Below are 24552 nucleotides of genomic sequence, written 5' to 3' on the forward strand. Positions count from 1 at the left end.
ACATGCTGGTTCTTTGCCAGGGAAGGCATGAAAGAGAGCACCTGATGGCATCAGCTGCTCTCCCTGACAGCACTCTGGGTGCCTGTATGCACACAAGGACACAATTACTACCCCTGCTAACCCCTGACAGTGATGTGGGTGCTGTGTGTGAACAGGGACACAATTACCACCCCTGCTAACCCCTGACAGTGATGTGAGTGCTGTGTGTGCACACAGGGACACAATTACCACCCCTGCTAACCCCTGACAGTGATGTGGGTGCTGTGTGTGCACAAGGGACACAATTACCACCCCTGCTAACCCCTGACAGTGATGTGGGTGCTGTGTGTGCACACAGGACACAATTACCACCCCTGCTAACCCCTGACAGTGATGTGGGTGCTGTGTGTGCACAAGGACACAATTACCACCCCTGCTAACCCCTGACAGTGATGTGGGTGCTGTGTGTGCACAAGGACACAATTACCACCCCTGCTAACCCCTGACAGTGATGTGGGTGCTGTGTGTGCACAAGGACACAATTACCACCCCTGCTAACCCCTGACAGTGATGTGGGTGCTGTGTGTGCACAAGGACACAATTACCACCCCTGCTAACCCCTGACAGTGATGTGGGTGCTGTGTGTGCACAGGGACACAATTACCACCCCTGCTAACCCCTGACAGTGATGTGGGTGCTGTGTGTGCACAAGGACACAATTACCACCCCTGCTAACCCCTGACAGTGATGTGGGTGCTGTGTGTGCACAAGGACACAATTACCACCCCTGCTAACCCCTGACAGTGATGTGGGTGCTGTGTGTGCACACAGGGACACAATTACCACCCCTGCTAACCCCTGACAGTGATGTGGGTGCTGTGTGTGCACACAGGACACAATTACCACCCCTGCTAACCCCTGACAGTGATGTGGGTGCTGTGTGTGCACACAGGACACAATTACCACCCCTGCTAACCCCTGACAGTGATGTGGGTGCTGTGTGTGCACACAAGGACACAATTACCACCCCTGCTAACCCCTGACAGTGATGTGGGTGCTGTGTGTGCACACAGGGACACAATTACCACCCCTGCTAACCCCTGACAGTGATGTGGGTGCTGTGTGTGCACAGGGACACAATTACCACCCCTGCTAACCCCTGACAGTGATGTGGGTGCTGTGTGTGCACACAGGACACAATTACCACCCCTGCTAACCCCTGACAGTGATGTGGGTGCTGTGTGTGCACAAGGACACAATTACCACCCCTGCTAACCCCTGACAGTGATGTGGGTGCTGTGTGTGCACAAGGACACAATTACCACCCCTGCTAACCCCTGACAGTGATGTGGGTGCTGTGTGTGCACAAGGACACAATTACCACCCCTGCTAACCCCTGACAGTGATGTGGGTGCTGTGTGTGCACACAAGGACACAATTACCACCCCTGCTAACCCCTGACAGTGATGTGGGTGCTGTGTGTGCACAAGGACACAATTACCACCCCTGCTAACCCCTGACAGTGATGTGGGTGCTGTGTGTGCACACAGGGACACAATTACCACCCCTGCTAACCCCTGACAGTGATGTGGGTGCTGTGTGTGCACACAGGGACACAATTACCACCCCTGCTAACCCCTGACAGTGATGTGGGTGCTGTGTGTGCACACAAGGACACAATTACCACCCCTGCTAACCCCTGACAGTGATGTGGGTGCTGTGTGTGCACACAAGGACACAATTACCACCCCTGCTAACCCCTGACAGTGATGTGGGTGCTGTGTGTGCACAAGGACACAATTACCACCCCTGCTAACCCCTGACAGTGATGTGGGTGCTGTGTGTGCACACAGGACACAATTACCACCCCTGCTAACCCCTGACAGTGATGTGGGTGCTGTGTGTGCACAAGGACACAATTACCACCCCTGCTAACCCCTGACAGTGATGTGGGTGCTGTGTGTGCACACAGGGACACAATTACCACCCCTGCTAACCCCTGACAGTGATGTGGGTGCTGTGTGTGCACAGGGACACAATTACCACCCCTGCTAACCCCTGACAGTGATGTGGGTGCTGTGTGTGCACACAGGGACACAATTACCACCCCTGCTAACCCCTGACAGTGATGTGGGTGCTGTGTGTGCACAAGGACACAATTACCACCCCTGCTAACCCCTGACAGTGATGTGGGTGCTGTGTGTGCACAAGGACACAATTACCACCCCTGCTAACCCCTGACAGTGATGTGGGTGCTGTGTGCACACAGGGACACAATTACCACCCCTGCTAACCCCTGACAGTGATGTGGGTGCTGTGTGTGCACAAGGACACAATTACCACCCCTGCTAACCCCTGACAGTGATGTGGGTGCTGTGTGTGCACACAGGGACACAATTACCACCCCTGCTAACCCCTGACAGTGATGTGGGTGCTGTGTGTGCACACAGGGACACAATTACCACCCCTGCTAACCCCTGACAGTGATGTGGGTGCTGTGTGTGCACACAAGGACACAATTACCACCCCTGCTAACCCCTGACAGTGATGTGGGTGCTGTGTGTGCACAAGGACACAATTACCACCCCTGCTAACCCCTGACAGTGATGTGGGTGCTGTGTGTGCACACAGGACACAATTACCACCCCTGCTAACCCCTGACAGTGATGTGGGTGCTGTGTGTGCACACAGGGACACAATTACCACCCCTGCTAACCCCTGACAGTGATGTGGGTGCTGTGTGTGCACACAGGGACACAATTACCACCCCTGCTAACCCCTGACAGTGATGTGGGTGCTGTGTGCACACAGGGACACAATTACCATCCGTACTGTGGAGTCTCCTTCTCTGGAGACTTTCCAAACCCAACTGGATGCATTCCTGTGAGGACTACCCTAAGTGATCCTGCTCTGGCAGGGGGTTGGACCTGATCATCCCTTGAGGTCCCTTCCGTCCTCTGATATACTGTGAGACTGTGGTAGTAAATCATCCTGGCTACAGCTGCTGCTCACCTTGCCTCACACTTAGAAGGGGGCCTACAAGAAAGCTGTGGAGGGACTTTTTAGGGTGTCAGGTAGTGATAGGACTGGGGGGAATGGAGCAAAACTAGAAATGGGTAGATTTAGATTATATGTTAGGATGAAATTCTTCCCCATGAGGGTGGTGAGACACTGGCACAGGTTGCCCAGGGAGGTGGTGGAAGCCTCATCCCTGGAGGTTTTTGCAGCCAGTCTGGATGTGGCTCTGAGCAACCTGCTCTGGTGTGAGGTGTCCTTGCCCATGGCAGGGGGGTTGGAACTGGATGATCCTTGAAGTCCCTTCCAACCCTGACAATTCTGTGATTCTCTCAGCATCCTGGGGATGAACCATTGCCTGACAAGACTCTGCAGCATTTTTAGATGGAAGGCAATCTACACATGCTAAATTAACATTAATTATAAGCCAGCCAGATTGTTCCAGCAGAAATACTCTTATGAGTAGCATAGGCTCCACCCAGTTCTTTTCTGAGGAGCTTTGAGCAGTTTCCTGAGTAACCAGATTTCCCTACATGTTTAAGTGCTCTTTATATGTAATCTGTAGCCAGTAAAAATAAATGTTGGCTGCCTAGAAGAACCTTGACTGAAAGGGCTTCAGTCTGGAGAAGGGCAGATTTAGACTGGATATCAGGAAGAAGTTCTTCACTATGAGGGTGGTGGAACACTGGAACAGGCTGCCCAGGGAGGTGGTTGAGGCCCCATCCCTGCAGACATTCAAGGTGAGGCTGGATAGGGCTCTGGGCAACCTGATCTAGTTGGGGATGTCCCTGCTGACTGTGAGGAGATCAGACTGGATGACCTTTGGAGGTCCCTTCCAGCCTATGATTCTATGATTGTAAACAATGCAGCCAGCCTTGAACGCAATCAGGATGCTTTTCTGATCAGCAAGACTTCTCCCTGCTTTCCACACCCAGCCCCCAGTTGTGTCTCTAGGGCTGTTGGCTCATCCCTGTTGGGCAGTTTTACTGCAAATGGAGCAAAAAAACCACTGAATGGTTTAGGTTGGAAGGGAGCTTAAAGATCATCTAGCTCCAGCCCCACTGCAGGCTCTGAACATTTCCCTATGTGAAGGGTGGGGTAGCCTGGTGAGGCCACATCTGGAGCATTGTGTTCAGTTCTGGGCCCCTCCGGTCCAGAAGGACCTCAGGGAACTGCCTGAAAGTGTCCAGCACAGAGCCATGAAAATGATTAGGGGAGTGGAACATCTTCCTTATGAGAGAGCCGGAGGGAGCTGAGGGCTCTGTAGCTTGGAGAGGAGGAGCCTGAGAGGTGACCTCATTGCTGTTGATAAAGATGTGCAGGGTGAGTGCCCAGAGGCTGGAGCCAGGCTCTGCTGGGTGATGCCCAGTGCCAGCACAAGGGGCAGTGGTGGAAGCTGAGGCATAGGAAGGCATAGGAAGTTCCATGGAAACATGAGGAAGGATTTTTTTCCCTGTGAGGGTAACAGAGCTCTGGAACGGGCTGCCCAGGGGGGCTGTGGACTCTCCCTCCCTGGAGCTATTCCAAACCCGCCTGGATGTGTTCCTGTGTGACCTGCCCTGGCAGGGGGGTTGGCCTGGGTGATCTCCCGAGGTCCCTTCCCGACACTGACTCTGTGACCTGGCTGTGATCCCGTCGGCTGCCGCCGCTCTTTCAGCGCTGCTCTCCGCGGCCGCTCGCAGCGCGCCGCTGCCCCTCTCGCAGCTAACCGAATGTGTTAACCAGGTGCAGGCTCCCGAGGGGTGGTGCTGCTGGGAGACTCCGCCGGCGCTCACTTCCACATCCCGCCCGAGTGGATGACGGTCACGCAGATGTCAGCGGTGAGCTGGGGGTTGCTGGAGTGGGGTGGGTGGAAAATTGCCCCCAGCGTTAATTTGCCTAGACCAGGCCAGCTGGAAGCAAATGAGCACAACTACGATCTGCAATGAAATGCGATGGTGCTGCTGGTCTCTTCTCACAGGTAATTAGTGACAGAACAAGAGGGAATGGCCTCAAGATGCCAGTGGGGAGGTTTAGGCTGGACAGTAGGAAATATTTTTTCCAGCAAGAGTGGTTAGGGACTGGAATGAGTTGCCAGGGCTCTGGGTTGGACTTGGTGATCCTGAGGGTCTGTTCCAACCTGAACATTTCTGTGATTCTGTGACCTGAGATGAGCCAGCAATGTGCCCTGCTAGCCAGGAAGGCCAGGGGGATCTTGGGGTGTGTTAAGAAGAGTGTGAGCAGCAGCTCAAGGGAGCATCCAACCTGGATGCTTCTGTGATTCTGTGCTCAGCACTGATGAGGCCATGTCTCGAGTACTGTGTTCAGTTCTGGGCCCCTCACTAAAGAAAAAAAAAAAAAAATGAGGTGTTGGAGCATGTCCAGAGAAGGGCAATGAAGCTCATGAAGTCTTGAGCACACATCCTGTGAGGAGCAGCTGAGGGAGCTGGGGTTGTTCAGACTGGAGAAGAGGAGGCTGAGCTACCTGGAGAGGGGAGGTTGGAGTGAGCAAGAAGCCAGCCTCTTCTTGGTGGGAAGTGACAGGACTAGAAGAAATGGTTACAAGCTGCACCACAGGAGGTTTAGGTTGGGTGTTAGGAAATATTTCTTCTCTGAAAGGGTTCTCAAACATTGGAATGGTCTGCCCAGGACAGTGGTGGAGCCACCACCCCTGGAGGAGTTTAAGCAGCTTAGGAACACGGTTTGGTGTTGACCCCTCAGTGCTGGGTCAAAGGTTGGACTGAATGACCTTGAAGGTCTCTTTCAACCAGATATATTCTGTGATTCTATGTACAAGTACACAGTATTTACAACATTACAGGTATTTACAAGTTATAAACAGCACAAGAACTCCCTGTCCCCAAAAAACAGGGGAGCTGCTAATAAGCTTCCCACTCCTTGCCCCCTCTCCTTACTGCCCTGGACACAAAGGGACAAGAGAAAAGATGTGGTGGGTTAAAAATTCTCCCCCCAACATTAAAACTACCACAAAAGAGCAGAGAACTCCTCTTCTGTTAGGATACTCACCTAAAACAAAGAACGCAGCCAAGGGCAAGCAGAAGCAAGTTAGTGTCTCCCAGAGTGAGGAAGCCAAAAAAGAGAGAGAGAGAGTTTTCATCACTAGCTTATGTTTGTTATCTCTCCCATGGATTGTTTAGAACTTATCAGTAACTTCCTTTTTACACACAACAGTAATTTATTTACATTTTACCACTTTCTGTTCAAGATCTGTGAAAATTTTAAAGGCACAGCCTAAAACTACCACATGGAGTCACACTGCTGCTGCCTGCCTTTTGCTTCCTCCCCTTGTGCTGCAGGTTGCAGAGGGAAAGGAGCAGAAAGTGCCTTCTTACCCTGGGATTTATGGTGGAGGTCTCCTATGTGTCAGTCCCCTCCCACAGCTGCTCTTCTGAAGGTTAAAAGGCACAGCCCTGTGCTGCTGCCACTCCTCCAGCATCTGTGCAATTGAGTCAGGGAAGAGGTTGGCTTTGGCAGCCCAGCACTGTGCCAGGGACACAGACCAGGACATCTGGCTTTCCAGGCATGTGTCTGCAGCTCAAGGAGACCAGTAGTGTCTGCAGGATCACTCCTACCCTTAGCAGCCTTGTTGGTACAGCTCTGCTCTGCCCTGCTGAGACCTCACCTGGAATATTGCATCCAGTTCTGGGCTCCCCAGTTCAACAGGGACAGGGATCTGCTGGAGAAAGTCCAAGGGAGGGCTGCAAGGATGCTGAAGGGACTGGAGCACTGCCTGGGAAGGAGAGGCTGAGAGCCATTAGAGGCTGTTCAGTCTGGAGAGGAGAGGACTGAGAGGGAATCTGATCAATGTCTATCAATAGCTGAGGGCTGGGGGTCAGGAGGGAGGGGACAGGGACAGGCTCTGCTCAGTTGCACCCTGGGATAGGACAAGGGGTAATGGATAAAAACTCCAGCACAGGAGGTTCCACCTCAACATGAGGAGGAACTTCTTCACTGTGAGGCTCACAGAGCACTGGAACAGGCTGCCCAGAGAGGTTGTGGAGTCTCCTGCTCTGGAGCCTTTCCAGCCCTGTCTGGATGTGTTCCTGTGTGCCCTGTGCTGGATTCTATGGTCCTGCTCTGGCAGGGAGGTTGGACTGGAAGATCTTTGGAGGTCCTTTCCAATCCCTAACATCCTGCGATCCTCTGATCCTACAGCTCCATGCTGTGCAAGTGCTGCAGGCTGGGAACTTCTGATTCAGGCATCTGGCTTGGAAATGATGTCCTGGATTATTGTCCCTCATCTGTGGCATATGTGAAGAGGTTTAGTAACTCCAAAGCACTGTCTCTGAGGCTTGTTAAACAGATACACCTGCAGGTGGTTGAGGGTCATCCAAGGGTATATGATGGACTTGTCCTAAAGGGAAGGGTTTCAGTAGTGACCACAAAATATCACTGCCACACTGATGGCTACCTTTGGGCAGCATATCAGCACTGCCCATTTTCAACCAACAACCAAATGTGCCTGGCTGTGCAATATGCTGAGCCTCAGCTGTTGCAGTTCACTGGTGTGAAAGGAAATAACTGAGGAGAAAAGATCATTCCAGCAAAGTGCAGCTGGGAGGAGCATATAAACAGGTATGTTCCTGTCCTTTGCTTCCATCACCCCTCTGGGCTACCTGTCCCAGTGTTTCACCACCCTCACTGTAGTTTTTTTTTCCTTCTATCTAATCTGAATCTCCCTGCTTTTAGTTTAAAACCATTACAAACTGTCCTGTTACAACAAGTGCTGCTGAAAAGATTGGTTCCTTCTCTCTTAACACACACACACACACACACACACACACACACACACACACCCCTCCCCCCACTGAAAGGCCACAGTAAGGTCTCCCCAGAGCCTTCTCTTCTCCAGGATGATCAACCCCAACTCATTCATCCCTTCCTCACAGCAGAGGTCTTCCAGCCCTTTGATCATTGTGGCCTTCTCTGAACCTGCCTCAACAGGTCCATGTCCTTCCTGTGCTGAGGACTGCAGAGCTGGACACAGCAGTGCAGGTGGGGTCTCAGCAGGGCAGAGCAGAGGGGCAGGATCACCTCTCAGCCTGCTGGCCAGGCTGCTTTTGATGCTGCCCAGGACACAGTTGTCATTCTGGATGGTGAGCACACATTGCCAGCTCACATCCAGCTTTTCATCCACCACTACATCCAAGTTCTTCTCTGCAGAGCAGCTCTCAATCCCTTCATCCCTCAGCCTCTATTGATACTGGTGGTTGTCCCAGCCCAGGTGCAGGTCCTTGCACTTGTCCCTTGTTGACCCTCCTGAGGTTCACACAGGCTGACTTCTCCAGCTTGTCCAAGTCCCCCTGGATGCCATCCCATCCCTCAGCTGCACTGCATTTGCAAATTTGCTGAGACTGCAGTCAGTGCCATTGGTCCCTGTACAGACACCTGAGGGACATCAAAGCATGGACCACTACCTTCTGGATGCGACCATCCAACCAGTTCATTATCCACCAACATCAAATCCGTGTCTCTAAGATTTAGAGAGAGGGATCCTGCAGGGGACCTCTGAGTCAAAGAACTGGAGGATTATAGAATTCTCAGGGTTGGAAGGGACCTCAAGGATCATCCAGTTCCAACCCCCCTGCCATGGGCAGGGACACCTCACACTACAGCAGGTTGCTCACAGCCAAATCCAGCCTGGCCTTCAAACCCTCCAGGGATGAGGCTTCCACCACCTCCCTGGGCAACCTGTGCCAGTGTCTCACCACCCTCATGGGGAAGAACTTTTTCCTGACATCCAATCTGAATCTGCCTACTTCTAGTTTTGCTGCCTTCCCCCCTGTCCTATCACTCCCTGACACCCTAAAATGTCCCTCCCCAGCTTTCTTGTAGACCCTCTTTAGATACTGGAAGGCCACAAGAAGGTCTCCTGGGAGCCTTCTCTTCCTTTCACCTTGCCTGGTGCCAACCTGCTACTCCTGCCCTGGCCTCTGTGGAGGAAGGCTATGGACATTTTCCTGACACCAATGCTTATTTCCAAGTGTCAGCAGCTGTTGTGCTGTGTGTTTTGTGCACTTTCTCACTTCTGCTCCCAGAGCTGAGCTGATTTAGATGTTGCAGCTCAGCAGTTGTTTGTCTTTGTTAAAGGTTTTCGAGCACCCATTAGATGAATGACACTGATGGCAGAGCTGATGGGGAGCATAATTAATTAACACTAATGATAATTGAGATTAGCTTGTCTAGCAAAGATGGTAATGATGGTGATGATGATTGTGGTGGTAATGCTGGTAGCAAAGCCATGGGGGCAAGAATAGCTTTAGACTACGTCAGTATTGAATTGTCACTGTAATGAAGGTTCAGAAAGCAGTTCTGTGGCTTGGAGCTTGCTGGTCCACTAGCTGGATGGATCAAGGGCTGCTAATGGCATGCAGAAGCAGAAGGTTCAAGCCCAGGAGCTGGAGTGCAGACCATTAAAGAGTTTTGGTGGCAGCCCATTAGTGCCTGATGGGTGTACAGCAACCTGTGCTTGTGTGCAACGTGGCACACAAGGTTCAGCAGGAGCCTTGTCTCTGTAGGAGCAAGCATGACCAAGAGCCTTTCTGCATCCCAGCCCTTGGGAGCAACTGCAAACATGAGGAGTTATCACTTCAGGAAGTGCTGTCCCTCAGAAGAGTCTGAGCTGAAGTAGAGTCACTGAACAGAGTTGGTTCTGCTCTGGCTCCAACCAGAACATTCAGACTTTATCAGTGCTTCTTTTTCTTGGCCTCTCTCTTGCTTTCTGTGTGTAGAATGTCAGCAGCAGAAATTCAGCTGCCTTTGGGGATGTGAAGGTGCAACACTCTTGTCTCTTGGTGTTTAGTATTAAATACCACTGGCAAATACTCTTCATCTGTAAGGCTAATTAACAAATGAATTGGCTTCCACCTTTTGTTTGGTTGTTTCTTAGTGCATGGTCTCCTGAGGAGAGTTTCTAGACACATCCAGGGATGGTTTTGTGACCTGAAATAGCAGGGAGAGTCTGTGCCACAGAAAACGTCCTCAATTTGGGACCACAGTGAGAATTGGAAGTTAGGGCTCTGAGAGGGGAGGAGAAGACATCAGCTTGGTCTACCTGCTGTTCCCCCATGCTGTCCAACTCAAGACACTCTGCTTTGATTCTGCCAACATTGCTTGGGTAAGACACAGGGAAAAAAATAGTTTGTGGAATGGTTTCCCCCACCGTCAGTGCTAAAGCCACAGTTCAAAGCTTTCATTTCCATTTCCATGGAATCTCAACCCTCTACATGGAATTCCAAACAGGGCTTTCCCCTCAACACCCCCTGTCAGGGGTTTTTAGCATGTGCACAATGAAAAAAAAGTTGTGTGACTCTTCATTCAGATTTATTAAGTGGTTTATTTCATTGCTTTTAATGTGGGGTTTTCCCTATCTTTTTTAAAGTACCTATTTTATATGCATTATTTATTTTGTCTATTTCTTGTTTATATTTATCTTCCTACCTGTTCACACAGACAAGTGTTTACACATGCAAGTGTAAAGCAATATTTCCACTTGGTCATGATGCTCTGAGCCCTTCTGTTAATCAGCACTGCAGCAGCTGCAGCAGCAGCAGCAGCTCTGAATTCCTGTTTTAAAGCTTAATTAGATGGGGAAATAATTTTTCAGGACAGATGCTGAGAATTCAGTTAAGAGGCTCTGCAGAGTGGTTGCTCTCCCTGATTGTGCTGCACACAGACTTACCATGCAAAGGAGCATTATCACTGGGTGAGGGAAGAGAGAGGATGAGGATGAGAGATTTCCTCCCTGAAGCAGGCTCAGGATGTCCTTTGGTTAATTGCATGATTAGCACAGGGGTGACCAGATGGGGTTTGTGCTGAACAGCTTTGTAATTCAGGTGCCTGTGCCACTCAGCTCAAAGAAAGCTGTTAAACAGTGAACTTTGCATTTCCAGATCTAATCAGGCCCTTACTGCCCTCTTATCATTGGCCTCTCACAAAGCAATAAGCTGCTGTGTGATGCAGTGCAGGAGGAGGGTTGACAGAGAGCCAGCAATGTGCCCTTGTGGCCAAGAAGGCCAATGTTGTCCTCAGGGGACTAGTAGGCTGAGAGAGGTTCTCCCTCCACTCTACTCTGCCCTGATGAGGCCACATCTGGAGTACTGTGGCCAGTTCTGGGCTCCCCAGTTCCAGAGAGACAGGGAACTACTAGAGAGAGTGCAGCAGTGGGCTGTGAGGCTGATGAGGGGGCTGGAACACCTCTCTGAGGAGGAAAGGTTGAGAATCATAGAATCAGTCAGGGTTGGAAGGGACCACAAGGATCAGCCAGTTCCAACCCCCCTGCCATGGGCAGGGACACCTCATACTGGAATTCTTGCTGAAAAGCAGGTCTGGCAAACTCAGACACTAAAACTGAAGTGTAACAGAGGAGATGTGCAGCTGGTGAGGTTTAGCAAAGCAGAAGAAATACTGGATTTTTAAATTGATGGGTTTGGGGGAGGTTTTTTTTGAGTGGTAAATGGCTTTTTGCAGTAAAGTGGTGACAAAACCATTGGTGTGTCTAGCAATGGATGTTGTGCTCCAGTTGCTCTATCCATCTGCTTACAATTGGCTTCCAAATAGCTACTTAAATGCAGCTTTTTTTTTTTTTTTCCTGTTCCATCTCTGGGGTAGAAGCTTATTTTTTATCTCATTTTAGAGACAGTTTTATCTGGAGATAATACCACTGTATTTAGAAATGTTCTGGAAATCATCCCCTTTCTAGGAAGAGGCATTTTAAAGCTCTTGGATCTCTATTTCATGCTGAATAAGGAGAAAAGAATAGGTCCCACATCTACCTGTAAGCCAGTGAATAGCTTTTTGCCCACAGACTGAAGGGTTTCATTAAAGTAACTGCTTTACACTAGATTTTTACTATTAAAAGCATTCAACATTTCTCTAAATGTGGGTCCAGGATGTCCCAAACTCCTATCCCACTGACTTCTCTTTTTGAAGTACTGGAAGGAACTAGGAGTTTGAGCTCTGCCAATCCTGTTAAAAACATTATCTGGATACCTTCTAAATCCAGAGGATTGCAGGCAAGCTTCTCCCAGCTCCTATTTTGATGAGTAAGATGCTGCATTTGGGGGGAAATAAGGTAATAATGTTGCTAATTTCAAACCTCTGGCCCTTGCAGCTTTACAGAGTGGAAATGCCATTCATGCCTTGTAAGAAGACAGGCTGTGCTTGCCTCAAGAGCTTGCTTGCTTGCAGACCTAGAATAAGGGAGTCATCTCTGGTACTGAATTATGTCAGGAAGATTTGAATGTCATTAAAATCAGTATAAACCCAAAGATTCAGTTCCCCTTCAGTTTGTGCTCTCAGGGATTCTGCAGTCACCATTTCTAAATGCTTCTACAAGGTTTAGGCTTCCAGTGCTCTCTTGTGTCCTGAGTTTGAAAGTCTCCTGCCACAACAACCCTGAACCTACCTTCCATTTAAGCTAACATGGTCCAGTGCAGCTTGGTGAGTGTGCATCTAGCACCAGCCATGGCTTTGTGTGTCCAGTGCAAGGGAAGTGGGAGGATTCAGGGAGATGCATTTCAGGGTAGAACCTATCTAGCAGGTGAGGACATTCCTTTGAAATGAGTCCCAGAATGGTCTGGGTTGGAAGGGACCCCCAAAAGTCATCTACTCTGCAGTCAGCAGGGGCATCGTCAACTAGATCAGGTTGCCCAGAGCCCTCACCTTGACTATCTCCAGGGATGGGGCATCAACTAACTCCCTGGGCCACCTGTTCCAGTGTTCCACCACCTTCATGGTGCAGAACTTGTTCCTAGCATCCAATCTAAATCTCCTCTTCTCCAGTTTGAAGCCATTGCCCTTCATTCTATTCTGCAGGCCTTTGTAAAGAGTCTCCCTGCAGCCTTCTTGTAAGCCCCCTTCAGGTACTGGAAGGTTGTTATTAGGTCTCCCTGAAGCCTTCTCTTCTCCATCTAGAGCATTTGAGGGTAAATCATGGCATTTGAAGCTAGGCTGGAATAACTTTCCTATCATTCTGTGCTAAAATCTGGCACGTAGGCTGAAGCATAGTTTCTCAGCCAGAATAGTCTTGAGAATGGTATTTAAACCAAGCTGTGCTCAGAGGAGTTTTAAACTCAAAGTTTAAACAAGAATCCACCTCTAGAGTTGGACATATTTGCATCTGAGACTAAGTGAAGGGCAGTCTGTTGGGCCCCATGCTTTCCAAACTACACCCCTGTAGAGTTCAAGGCATTCCCCTGAATTTGCCATCAACTACTCATCTTCACTCTGGCATCCTGAAATATCTTCAAAAGTCTGGCATGAAGTGGTCGGCTGGAACACTGTCAGTGCTAAATATCCATACAGCCTTCAGATGTGACTCTAATTCTGGCCTCAGATGTTTCCTTTCCTAATCAAATTTGCAACTCAGTCAGGTTCTGCCTAATTCATCTTTAAAGCAAATTTGCAGGGAGCCAAAAAAAAAAAAAACCCAACAAAAACCCACCACCCAAAACCAAACATGCCACAAAAGAAAACAAAACCCAAACTACAAAGCCACAGGCCCAAGGAGTTAAAATGTACTGGAGTTTGTCCAATGAAGATAGACAGATAGGTAGATAGATAGATAGATAGATGATAGATAGATAGATAGATAGATAGATAGATAGATGATAGATAGATAGATAGATGATAGACAGATGATAGATAGATGATAGACAGATAGATGATAGACAGATAGATAGATAGATGATAGACAGATAGATGATAGATAGATGATAGATAGATAGATAGATAGATGATAGATAGATGATAGACAGATAGATAGATAGATGATAGACAGATAGATGATAGATAGATGATAGATAGATGATAGATGATAGATAGATAGATAGATAGATGATAGATAGATAGATGATAGATAGACAGATAGATGATAGACAGATAGATGATAGACAGATGATAGATAGATAGATGATAGATAGATTGATGATAGATAGATTGATGATAGATAGATAGATGATAGATAGATAGATGATAGATAGATGATAGATAGATGATAGATAGATGATAGATAGATTGATGATAGATAGATTGATGATAGATAGATTGATGATAGATAGATAGATGATAGATAGATGATAGATAGATGATAGATAGATAGATGATAGATAGATGATAGATAGATGATAGATAGATGATAGATAGATGATAGATAGATAGATGATAGATAGATAGATGATAGATAGATAGATGATAGATAGATAGATGATAGATAGATAGATGATAGATAGATGATAGATAGATAGATGATAGATAGATTGATGATAGATAGATTGATGATAGATAGATTGATGATAGATAGATAGATGATAGATAGATGATAGATAGATGATAGATAGATGATAGATAGATAGATGATAGATAGATAGATGATAGATGATAGATAGATGATAGATGATAGATAGATGATAGATGATAGATAGATAGATGATAGATAGATAGATGATAGATAGATAGATGTTAGATAGATGATAGATAGATAGATAGATAGACAGATAGATGATAGATAGGTAGATAGATAGAGAGAGAGAGAGATAGATAGATAGAGAGATAGATAGGAGAGAGAACCAACTGAAGGATAATTAAACCAGACCCATTTTCACCTCAGTAGCTAATGCAGATCTACTCTAAGTAGGTCAAATATGCTATTACATGCTTTAAACTGGCATCTGCTCTGCATTAGGCTGCTTAGAGCTTGGCTTCAGGATTTCTTCCCTGCTACAACTCCCCTCTCCCCTCTCCCCCTCCCCCTCCCCTTCCCCTCCCCCTCCCCCTCTCCCTCCCCCTCCCCCTCTTCCTCCCCCCTCCCTCCCCCCCTCCCTCCCCCTCTATCCCCTCTCCCTCTCCCTCTCCCTCTCCTCTCCTCTCCCACAGCTCCCATTCACCTGAAGGATCATTTTCTGGGAGTGGTGGGGGCTGCAAGACCGAGCTCCTCTGTGGCTTCTCAGTTACCCCTGACCCTTGTGAAGCAAGAATTAGCCACCTGCTCGCTGTTGATAGCAGTGAGGCTCTCAGAAAGCCCCGCAATTCTCTGAAAAGAAAATGAAGCTCATAAATTACAGGGATTAAAGCAGCCTGTAAATTAGATTTTATGTTTTGACCTTCTTTTGGTTATTACCTCTTTTTTTTTTTTTTATCAGCAGTTTTTCAGTGTGAGCATCCTGGATTTATGCAGTTGTCTTTGTGAGCATATCCCAGGCTAGGAGAAGGTGAAAATTTGCTCCCTATTGTCATCCTTCTGAGGTGGTGCAGTATCCTGAGGCCATTTTTCTCACCTTTGCTGAGTTTTGACAGGGTGAGGAATCAAAGTGGAAACAGGGCACTCTGTTTTGGAAATGCAGCACAGCATGCATCTGCAGTTTGCCGAGGCAGTGGTTGAAAGAAAGCAGCAGGGACTGCTACCAGCAAAAGCAGAGGAGGGTCAAGGTTGCATCTATTTGTGTGGGAAGGTTATGGCAGGCTCTGTGTTTTGCTCCCTGTCCCTGCCATGCTCAGGGACCTTTCATAGAATCACAGAATTGTCAGGGTTGGAAGGGACCTCAAGGATCATCCAATTCCAACCCCCTGCCATGGGCAGGGACACCTCACACTACAGCAGGTTGCTCACAGCCACATCCAGCCTGGCTGCAAAAACCTCCAGAGGTGAGGCTTCCACCACCTCCCTGGGCAACCTGTGCCAGTGTCTCACCACCCTCATGGGGAAGAGCTTCTTCCTCACATCCAATCTGAATCTTCCCATTTCCAGTTTTGTTCCATTCAGTGCCGTTCCTGGAAACTGCAGTGAGGATCAGGCAGAGATTTTTGAGGGGTGGAATGCTTACAGTTCATCCTACTGGAGAGAGGGTAAAGGAGCTCCAAGTGACTTTCCCACAGTGTCTCTGCCATGCAGAGTGAGGACATCTCTCTGCCATCTCTTCCTGTGCCCGAGAAGCCCCAGCTTTGGGTGGACAGGTACCACCTTGGTGGTCTGCACTTGCAGTAGGTGCTCTGCTTCGGAGGGAGCTTTGGTCTCTCTCAGAATGAGAGGGTGCCAGGAGATGTGATGCAGACATGTGGCAGCAGCTCTTTCTGCAAACAACCACAAGCTGCCAAATTGTTTCCATGTGAATGCCAAAAGAAAACATCCTGCAGAGGCTGGACCTTCGCAGGCACTGGGTTGGTCTCTTTATGGGGAGTGATTTCTTAGCACCTTTCATAGGGGAATATCTTCAGCTTGTATGGGGGGCTGAATTCCATTGGTTGAGTGGCTAGATGTGAAAGATAAGCAAGCATCTAAAAATCAGCTGCTTTAGGCAATAGGGAGATTCTGGTAGGCAGAGATTGGCTTAGGGACTTGTGCCTCTGAGATTTGGTTAGGGATTCTGCTAGGGACTGCTGCTGCTTCTGGGTCTTCTCTTAGGGACATTCTGAGGCTCTGTTAATGGCATTCTGTGATGCTGGGGATTCTGCAGTGCTGTAAGAAAGGACTTCTGAGATTCTCTACTCTCTGCATTTCTGGAACTCCACCATGGAGCAGGATTCATGCAACCATTTGTGACCCCAGGGGCATCCCAAACCGAGGGGTTTGCAACAAGACATCACTGCTGCTTTTCTTTCTTCTGCCTCTTCCTAAACCCATCTGACAAGAGTCAGCTTCAAATATCACTTCTGCTTTTCTTTCCCATCTTACAAGAGTCAGCTTCCTAAGTATAGGCATAAATAATTACTGCTGCAGCTGTAATTGTGATTGCTACTGTCAGGCTAAAGCTCCAGCTAAAAAGTTTGCTGAAAGGGATTTTTGTGCCTGTAAGGGTGAAACCACATTGACTGAAACATTTCTCTTTCAGAAATCCTTTGCTAATCTCCCAATGGCTTTCAGTGATGAGCTTGACTGGCCCCAGTTCTCAGAGTTCACTGGGTTTCTGAACTCCACCATTGGGTAAGAGAACAGACAGAGCTCCCAAGTCATAGCAGGGCTCAAGGTCCCTGAAAGCAACAGCAAGGAACAAAACAAAACCCCACACACAAACAAAACAACCAAAAAAAACCCCCAAACCAAACCAAACCAAAAACCCACACACAAACAAAACAACAAAAAAACCCCAAAACAAAACCCCACACACAAATGAACCAAAACAAACAAAAAACCCCAAACCAAACCAAAAACCCACACACAAACCAAACAAAAAAATCCTAAACCAAAACAAAAAACCACACACACACACACAAACAAACCAAACCAAAAAAAAAAAACAAACACAAAACAAACCAAAATAAAACCCCACAAACAAAACAAACAAGCAAAAAACAACAACCAAAACCCCCCACACAAAGAAAACAAAACAACCTCAAAACAAAACAAAAACCCACACACAAACAAAACAAAAAAAAACCCTGAACCAAAAACCAAACACAAAAAACCAAACAAAAACCCCCAAACAAACCAAACCAAAAAACCAAAAACAAACCCCCACACACAAACAAACCAAAACTAACAAAAAAACCCCCAAAGCAAACCCAAAACCCCACAGACAAAACAAAACAAAAAACCCACACAAACCAAACCAAAACCCCAAAACAACAACAGCAAAACCCCAAAAGCAAGCAAGCAAACAAAAAGAAAACCCACCCCACAATAAAAGCAGGTTGAAAGAGAAGGGAAAAAATGCTGCTAAGCTCTGCTTCTGCTCCTTCTAAAATCCCCAGCACCCCTGGATCTAAGGATTTGCCAAGTCTTTTAACCACATAAACAATGCACAATACTCTTGCCCAGCCTTCCTGAAAGTCAGGGTAGGCTTTAAAGCTGCTCAGATTGGAATTTAAGAGGAGGAGGGGAAAAACAAACAAAAAAACCCTCCTGAAAATGAATAAATACGTAAGTAAATAAAACAAAAAGACTTGGCTCAAAATTCTGGGGCAGGGAAAAGAGGAGCCTTGGTCAAACAAACAAAAATCACCATTTCCCTTTTCTAAGATTTTTTTTCCTCTTCCTTCTGTTTCCTTTTTTTTTTTTTTTTTTTTTTTTTCAGCTGAAACAGTGGAATAAATTGTAACCCCAGGGTTATTTCATGATGTTTCCTCTTTTGGGCAATCCTTTTCTCCCCCCCCCCCCCCCCTTTTTTTTTTTTTACACATATAGAAGGAAGCAGCAAAGGAAGCATTTGGCAGCAGCTGTGACCTAATTTGCTATCTTACCTTGGCTCATGTGCAGGGGGAAGGATTTAGTGATAGATGGAAAATGAAGAGGGGATGAAAGCCCAAGTCCAAACACAAAGCAAAAAAAAAACCCTTGAATTGCCTGCCATTTTAACTGTAAAGTTAAAAAAATAATATTTTTTTTTAATCATCTTTCTGGCCAGCATCAAGAGACTCTTGACTCCTGCCAGAACTGAAGGGTACAATAATTAGCAGTGCCTGGTCTGAGTTTCAGATAATTTGTATATTGTATGTCTCAGACAGGTCATTAAGACAGTGAAATGCCAAACCCAGCAGGAGTCAAGCCTTAAGAGGCTCTCTACCAACCAAAGGATTAAAATGTGGCAGCATATATTCTTTTTCCAGGGGAAAATATCTGTTGCACCATAGGCTTGTACTTTTGGCTTCCTTTTTTCCTCTTGTGTGAAACTTAGGCTCCCAACCTCAGCTCCATTCACAGAGTGTTTGCTTTAAGGTGGGACACTACTTGACAAGCCAACAGAGAAGATCTAAGCAGCCTCCTCTTTAAGAGCCAGCAGCAAAACCAACCCTTAAAAATCAAGCCATGGTTTGGGTTGGAAGGGACCTCCAAGGGACCTTCAACCCCCTTACCAAGAATCTCTTGCAATATTACAGCTCCTCAATGCACCAAGCTGCTGTCCATCATTTGTCAGCAGTCCCGCTGATCAGGGAGGTCCCAGCTGGCTGGAGGAGCTTAGCCAACAGCTGTAACCACTCCCTTGCTCTGAGGAGACCCAAAGAGCTGGTTTCTTCTGCAGCCTATTGCCTGCTGGCTGGGTGGTGTTATCAGGTGTTTCATGTAGGTATTTACTTTTTAGTGCTGGTTTCCAAACTTAGCATTGTCTTCTGCTTCTCTGGATTTGTCCATGTTTGCTGTTCTTAAGCCATGGTATTTCAGATCATAATCACAGAATGGCTTAGGCTGGAAGAGTCCTCAGAGATCATCTACTCCAACGTCCCCACCATGCCCAGGGACACCTCTCAACTAGACTCAGCTGCTCAAGGCCTCATCCAGCCTGGCCTTCAACACCCCCAAGGAAGAGACCTTGCTGGGCAGCCTATTCCAGAGTCTTACCACCCTTCTACTCAAGAACTTCTTCCTAAGCTCCAGTCTAACCCTACTCTGCCTCAGCTTCAAACCATTCCCCCTTGTCCTGTCTCTAGACACCCTCATGAGAAGTCCCTCTGCAGCCTTCCTGTAGGATCCCTTCAGCTATTGGAAGGCAGCTCTGAGGTCCCCCTGGAGTCTTCTCTCCTCCAGGCTGAACACCCTCAGCTCCCTCAGCCTATGCTCATAGCAGAGGGGCTCCAGCCCTTGGATCATCTTGCTCCAGCAGATACCACAGCACTCTGCATGATCTCATTCCTTTGGTGTCTAAATTCATGCACAAAATCAGTAGCCCTGATAGAACTGGTGGTCATGTAGTGATGGGGGGGACTATGGCCTTCTCCCCAGCTTCTCTTGAGGCTCTGACCCTTTTCATTTGCATCTTCATTTTTCCCAGCAGTGCAAAAAGTGAAGGAGAGGACCAACCACAATCAAGCATAACCTGTTTGTAGATCAATCCGTCCAAGATTCATGGTGCTGGGAAACAAATGCTCTGCCAATATTTCTTCTCTTTTATTTACTCTTCCCTAAGGACCAATTGAAAAGGCAATTAGTGAGCAATCAGCAGGATTGTTTTGATAAATGATTTGGAACACAAAGATTTTTAAACACCTCATCTGAAAGACCAGGACTAAAAGCACCCTGGATGGAACAATTTCAAAGAAACTTTCCATCAGCTTAGAGTTTCTGAGAGGACAGCTTGGCTTCTATTTTAGGCTAGAGTGGCCAAGATTGAAAAGATTTTTGATTTTTGATTTGATTTTTGACTACAATAAAAAAAGAGAGAGAAGGTGAAATAGAAATACATGCATGACTGGGGCACAGAGCTGTTCGGAGACAGAACATGGAGAGAGACTCTTTGCAAAGCTCTGCAGTGACAGGACAAGAGGCAATGACTTCAAACTGGAGAAGAGTAAATCTGAATTGGTTGTTAGGAACAAGTTCTGCACCATGAGGGTGGTGGAACAGGTTGCCCAGGGAGGTGTTCGATGCCCCATCCCTGGAGATATTCAAGGTGAGGCTCAACAGGGCTCTGGGCAACCTGATCTGGTGGAGGATGTCCCTGCTGAGTGCAGAGGGGGATGGACTGGATGAGCTTTGGGGGGGTCTTTTCCAACCCAGCCCATTCTATGATTGTGTGATTGCTTTTGAACGCCAGCTGTGTTTTCCTCAGGCTCCTGTCAGTTCAGAGCTCATTTAGCTCTCCATTCCTTTCAGAGGCTGGACAGACTCTCTGTACCTCCGTCTGCGCAGGAGAAACCGCTGCAACCACAGAGACTTGCAGAACATCTCCCAGAATGGTAAGGTTTTCACTTGGCTTCTTTTAGAACCTTGCCTTGCTGATGCACGGTGCTGCATTTGTGAACCCCTCCCTGGTTACAGGTGTGTCTGATGGGAAAGTAGAGAACAGCACTTCTCCTGGGCTGCATCTAGAGTAGTGTGGCCAGCACTGATCCACTCTGGTGAGACCACACCTGGAGTACTGCATCCAGTTCTGGAGCCCTGTTACAGGAAAGATCTGGAGGTGAGGAAGGTGTCCAGAGAAAGCCCACAAGGATGAGCAGAGGGCTGGAGCTCCCCTGCTATGAGGACAGACTAAGAGCTGGGGTTGTTCAGTCTGGAGAAGGCTCCCAAGAGACCTTCTTGTGGCCTTCCAGTACCTGAAGGGGGCTACAAGAAAGCTGGGGAGGGACTTTTGAGGGTGTCAGGGAGTGATAGGACTGGGGGGAATGAAACAAAACTAGAAATGGGGAAATTCAGCTTGGACGTTAGGAAGAAATTCTTCCCCACGAAGATGGGGAGACACTGGCACAGGTTGCCCAGGGAGGTGGTGGAAGCCTCATCCCTGGAGGTTTTTAAGGCCAGGCTGGTGACATCCCCTGGAGCTGGAGACCAGCCAAGAGAAGTCCTTTGGCCAGACTGGGGAGGTCAGTGGTGCAGGACTCATAATGTGGTTTTAGAAGAGAGTTTCATCATTGAATTATTATTTAGGTTGGAAAAGACCTCTAAGATCATCAAGTGGCCAGTATAGAATCATAGAATTGTCAGGGTTGGAAGTGACCTCAAGGCTCATCCTGTTCCAACCCCCTGCCATGGGCAGGGACACCTCACACTACAGCAGGTTGCTCAGAGCCACTTCCAGCCTGGCTGCAAAAACCTCCAGGGATGAGGCTTCCACCACCTCCCTGGGCAACCTGTGCCAGTGTCTCACCACCCTCATGGGGAAGAATTTCTTCCTAACATCCAATCTGAATCTCCCCATTTCTAGGTTTGTTCAATTCCCCCTAGACCTATCAGTAGGTCAAGGAAGGTGAATTTGGTCCCCTTAGCATAGGGAGGACTGACTTTTGTGGGAACAGATATGGAGAAGGACTTTGGGGAAGATAAGGGCAATGGGTAAGGGATAAGGGATGTTAAGACCCCTTGGCAACTGGGCAAAGCAAAGGAAATAAAAGGAGTTACGGTTCTGAATCTTGTTGAGGGATGAAAAAAGCACAGAGTGGGAAGAATGGTTTAAGATGAAAGGTGGTTGTGGTAAAAGAACTTGGGATTTCCTTGATCCTAGCTCTGTTTGAAGGAGAGGTGTTCAAAAGCAGGTTCCTATCAAGGACTGGAAATCCCAACGTGTGGGGACAAAAAATGGAGCCCTGATGGTTTTGTCAAGATAGAGTTTGATTGCATTTGTCAAAGGGAAAGGATGGCAGTCATCTCTCTTCCAAATGAAGGCTTAGGTGAGTTTTGGTGTGCTGGATTAGGTGATGTCCCCCCAGCAGCAGTTTAAAGAGGTGCTTGATTGTTCTGTGATTAGCACATTGTGTTTCTATTGTGCTTAATTCGTTTTCCTGCTTCGGAAAACTGCCTGCAGAAGCTTGGCAACATTTCCTCTGCTTGGGCAGATGATTTGGGTTTCTGGGATGCTCTGCTGTCCCTAGTGCTGAACTTGGTAACTGCTTGGGATTTCCTGGGAGATTTCAGCTGAGAGAGGCTGTGCCCCAGCCCTCCACCTCTGACAGGCAGAAGAGGTTTCACAGCATGATGAAAGGATCCATTTCAAGCTCGGGTGGGCATTTTCACCTCAAAAAATTACCTTTTGGTGCCACCACTGATGCTACCAGCAATGCCTCTCATACACCTTCCTCCTAAGGCTTGGAATCATAGAATCATAGAACATTAGAGGTTGGAAGGGACCTCCAGAGATTATCCAGTCCAACCCCCCTGCCAGAGCAGGATTCCCCAGGCACAGGAATGCATCCAGGTGGGTTTGGAAACCCTCCAGAGAAGGAGACTCCACAACCCCCCCGGGCAGCCTGCTCCAGGGCTCTGTCACCCTCACTGTCAAGAAGTTTCTCCTCATGTTGAGGTGAAATCTTCTATGGTCAAGTTTGAACCCATTGTTCCTTGGCTTATTAGTGTGAAACACCAGAGCCTGGCACCTTCATCTTGCCCCCCACCCCTCAGCTATTGATAGACATTGCTTAGATCCCCTCTCAGCCTTCTCTTCTCCAGACTAAACAGCCCCAGGGCTCTCAGTCTCTCTTCACAGGGGAGATGCTCAAGTCCCCTAAGCATCCTCCTGGCTCTCCATCGGATTCTCTCCAGCAGTTCTCTGTCTCTCTTGAACTGGGGAGGATGTTGAACTCTAACTGGAAGAAGGGACATTAACCAGGAAAAAACAAAAGTCAGCTGGCAGTTAGTTATGTTCCGGAGCCAGATTTCTGTGGGACTCTGATGCTGCTTAAAAAAGCTTTTTGATTTTGAATGAAACAGCAACCCTCAGGAGAGAAGAATCAGATAGATTCATTTTGAGCTGGGAAAGAACTGGATTATTTAAAATATAAAGGATTCCTTGATATATGCAGCTGGCAACAGTGTGAGTGATAACAACAAAGACAGCACTATTAAAATGCAAAGTGTATTGTTGCTACCTTAGGGGTTTAGTTCTTAGATCTCTACCCTGTACCAATCCAGCAGGGATTTAATGATGTTCTCTCCAAAAGTTTTCCCCCTAAGAGCTGCAGGGAGGGCAGGATTTGCTCCTCAAAGCAAGCTTTAGAGGCACAACGCAGTAAAGAGAAGAGAGAGACAAAGGAAGAGCTGAGGGAAAAGCAGAGAGAGTGTAACACAGGAGGAGAAAGAGCGAGAAGAAGGAAGAGAGTTGAAAAGCTGAGAAATAAAAGGCAGTACAAGCCGTGGGGCCTGCTTCTCTGAAGTTCTGTTTCTGCCCTTTGATGGGAGGTGAGTTTCTTTGCCATCACAGTCTTAGTCTGAGCTTTAACAAAGCAAAAAGGCCTTGTTTGGCTCCTTGTTTTCTGTTGCTCTTGTGCTGCAGGTGGTGGAGTTTGCTTTGTGTGCTCTGGACAGTCAGGATGTGTATGCACAGCCTCTAAAGACCTGCTAGAAAGCTTCAGGCCTAAAAGCTTTCCAGATTGGGAATTCTTTTCTTATTCAAGACATAAATGAAAGGTTGTAGATGCTGCCAGATGTTTAGGTGCAGCTAGCTCTTTTCCTGGAGGAGGAAATATTTGCTTCCAACTATTTGGACTGTCTGGACTTCCACAAAGCCTGAGACTCAGTCCCCCACAAAAACTTTCTCTCTACATTTGATGGGTAAACTGTTTGGTGGATAATGAATTGGCTGGATGGTAGAATCCAGAGGGGTTTTGCTTTGTAATCCCCATAATTTGTGAAGGGCTTAATGTGCAGATGGAGAGCAGTAACAAGTGGTGTCCCTTGGGTGCCCATGCTGGGAGTAAGAATGTTTAATGTCTTCATCAATGACATAGGCAATTGGCACAGAGTGCAACCTCAGCTAGTTTGCAGATGACTCCAAGCTGAGTAGTGCAGCTGACATGCCTGAGGGATGGGATGGCATCCAGGGGGACTTGGACAATCTGGAGAAGTCAGCCTGTGTGAACCTCAGGAGGGTCAACAAGGGACAAGTGCAAGGCTCTGGCCAGCCTGATCTAGTGTGAGGTGTCCCTGCCCATGGCAGGGGGTTGGAACTGGATGATCCTTCTGGTCCCTTCCAACCCTGACTGATTCTATGATTCTATGATTCTGCACCTGGGTCAAGGAACCCTCAGTACCAATACAGGCTGGGGGACGAAAGGACTGAGAGCAGCTCTGCAGAGAAGAACTTGGGGAAACTGGTGGATGAAAAGCTGGATGTGAGCTGGCAATGTGTGCTTACATCCCAGAAAGCAAACAATATCTTAGGCTGCATCAAAAGCAGAGGTGATTCTGCCCCTCTGCTC

General features: G+C 47.7%; 1 protein-coding gene across 1 annotated transcript in view; it reads left to right on the forward strand.

Annotated features, from left to right (window-relative positions):
- AOAH (acyloxyacyl hydrolase) overlaps positions 1-24552 on the forward strand; it is a 105226-nt gene that overhangs the window by 53478 nt on the left and 27196 nt on the right. Inside the window, exons 12-14 of the mRNA XM_054384952.1 lie at positions 4720-4814; positions 16821-16912; positions 20516-20598. Of these exons, the coding sequence (XP_054240927.1) occupies positions 4720-4814; positions 16821-16912; positions 20516-20598 (270 nt within the window). The remainder of the gene's footprint in view (positions 1-4719; positions 4815-16820; positions 16913-20515; positions 20599-24552) is intronic.

This window comes from Indicator indicator, chromosome 11 (genome assembly GCF_027791375.1).
Source record: "Indicator indicator isolate 239-I01 chromosome 11, UM_Iind_1.1, whole genome shotgun sequence".
NCBI classification, from domain to species: Eukaryota; Metazoa; Chordata; class Aves; order Piciformes; family Indicatoridae; genus Indicator; species Indicator indicator.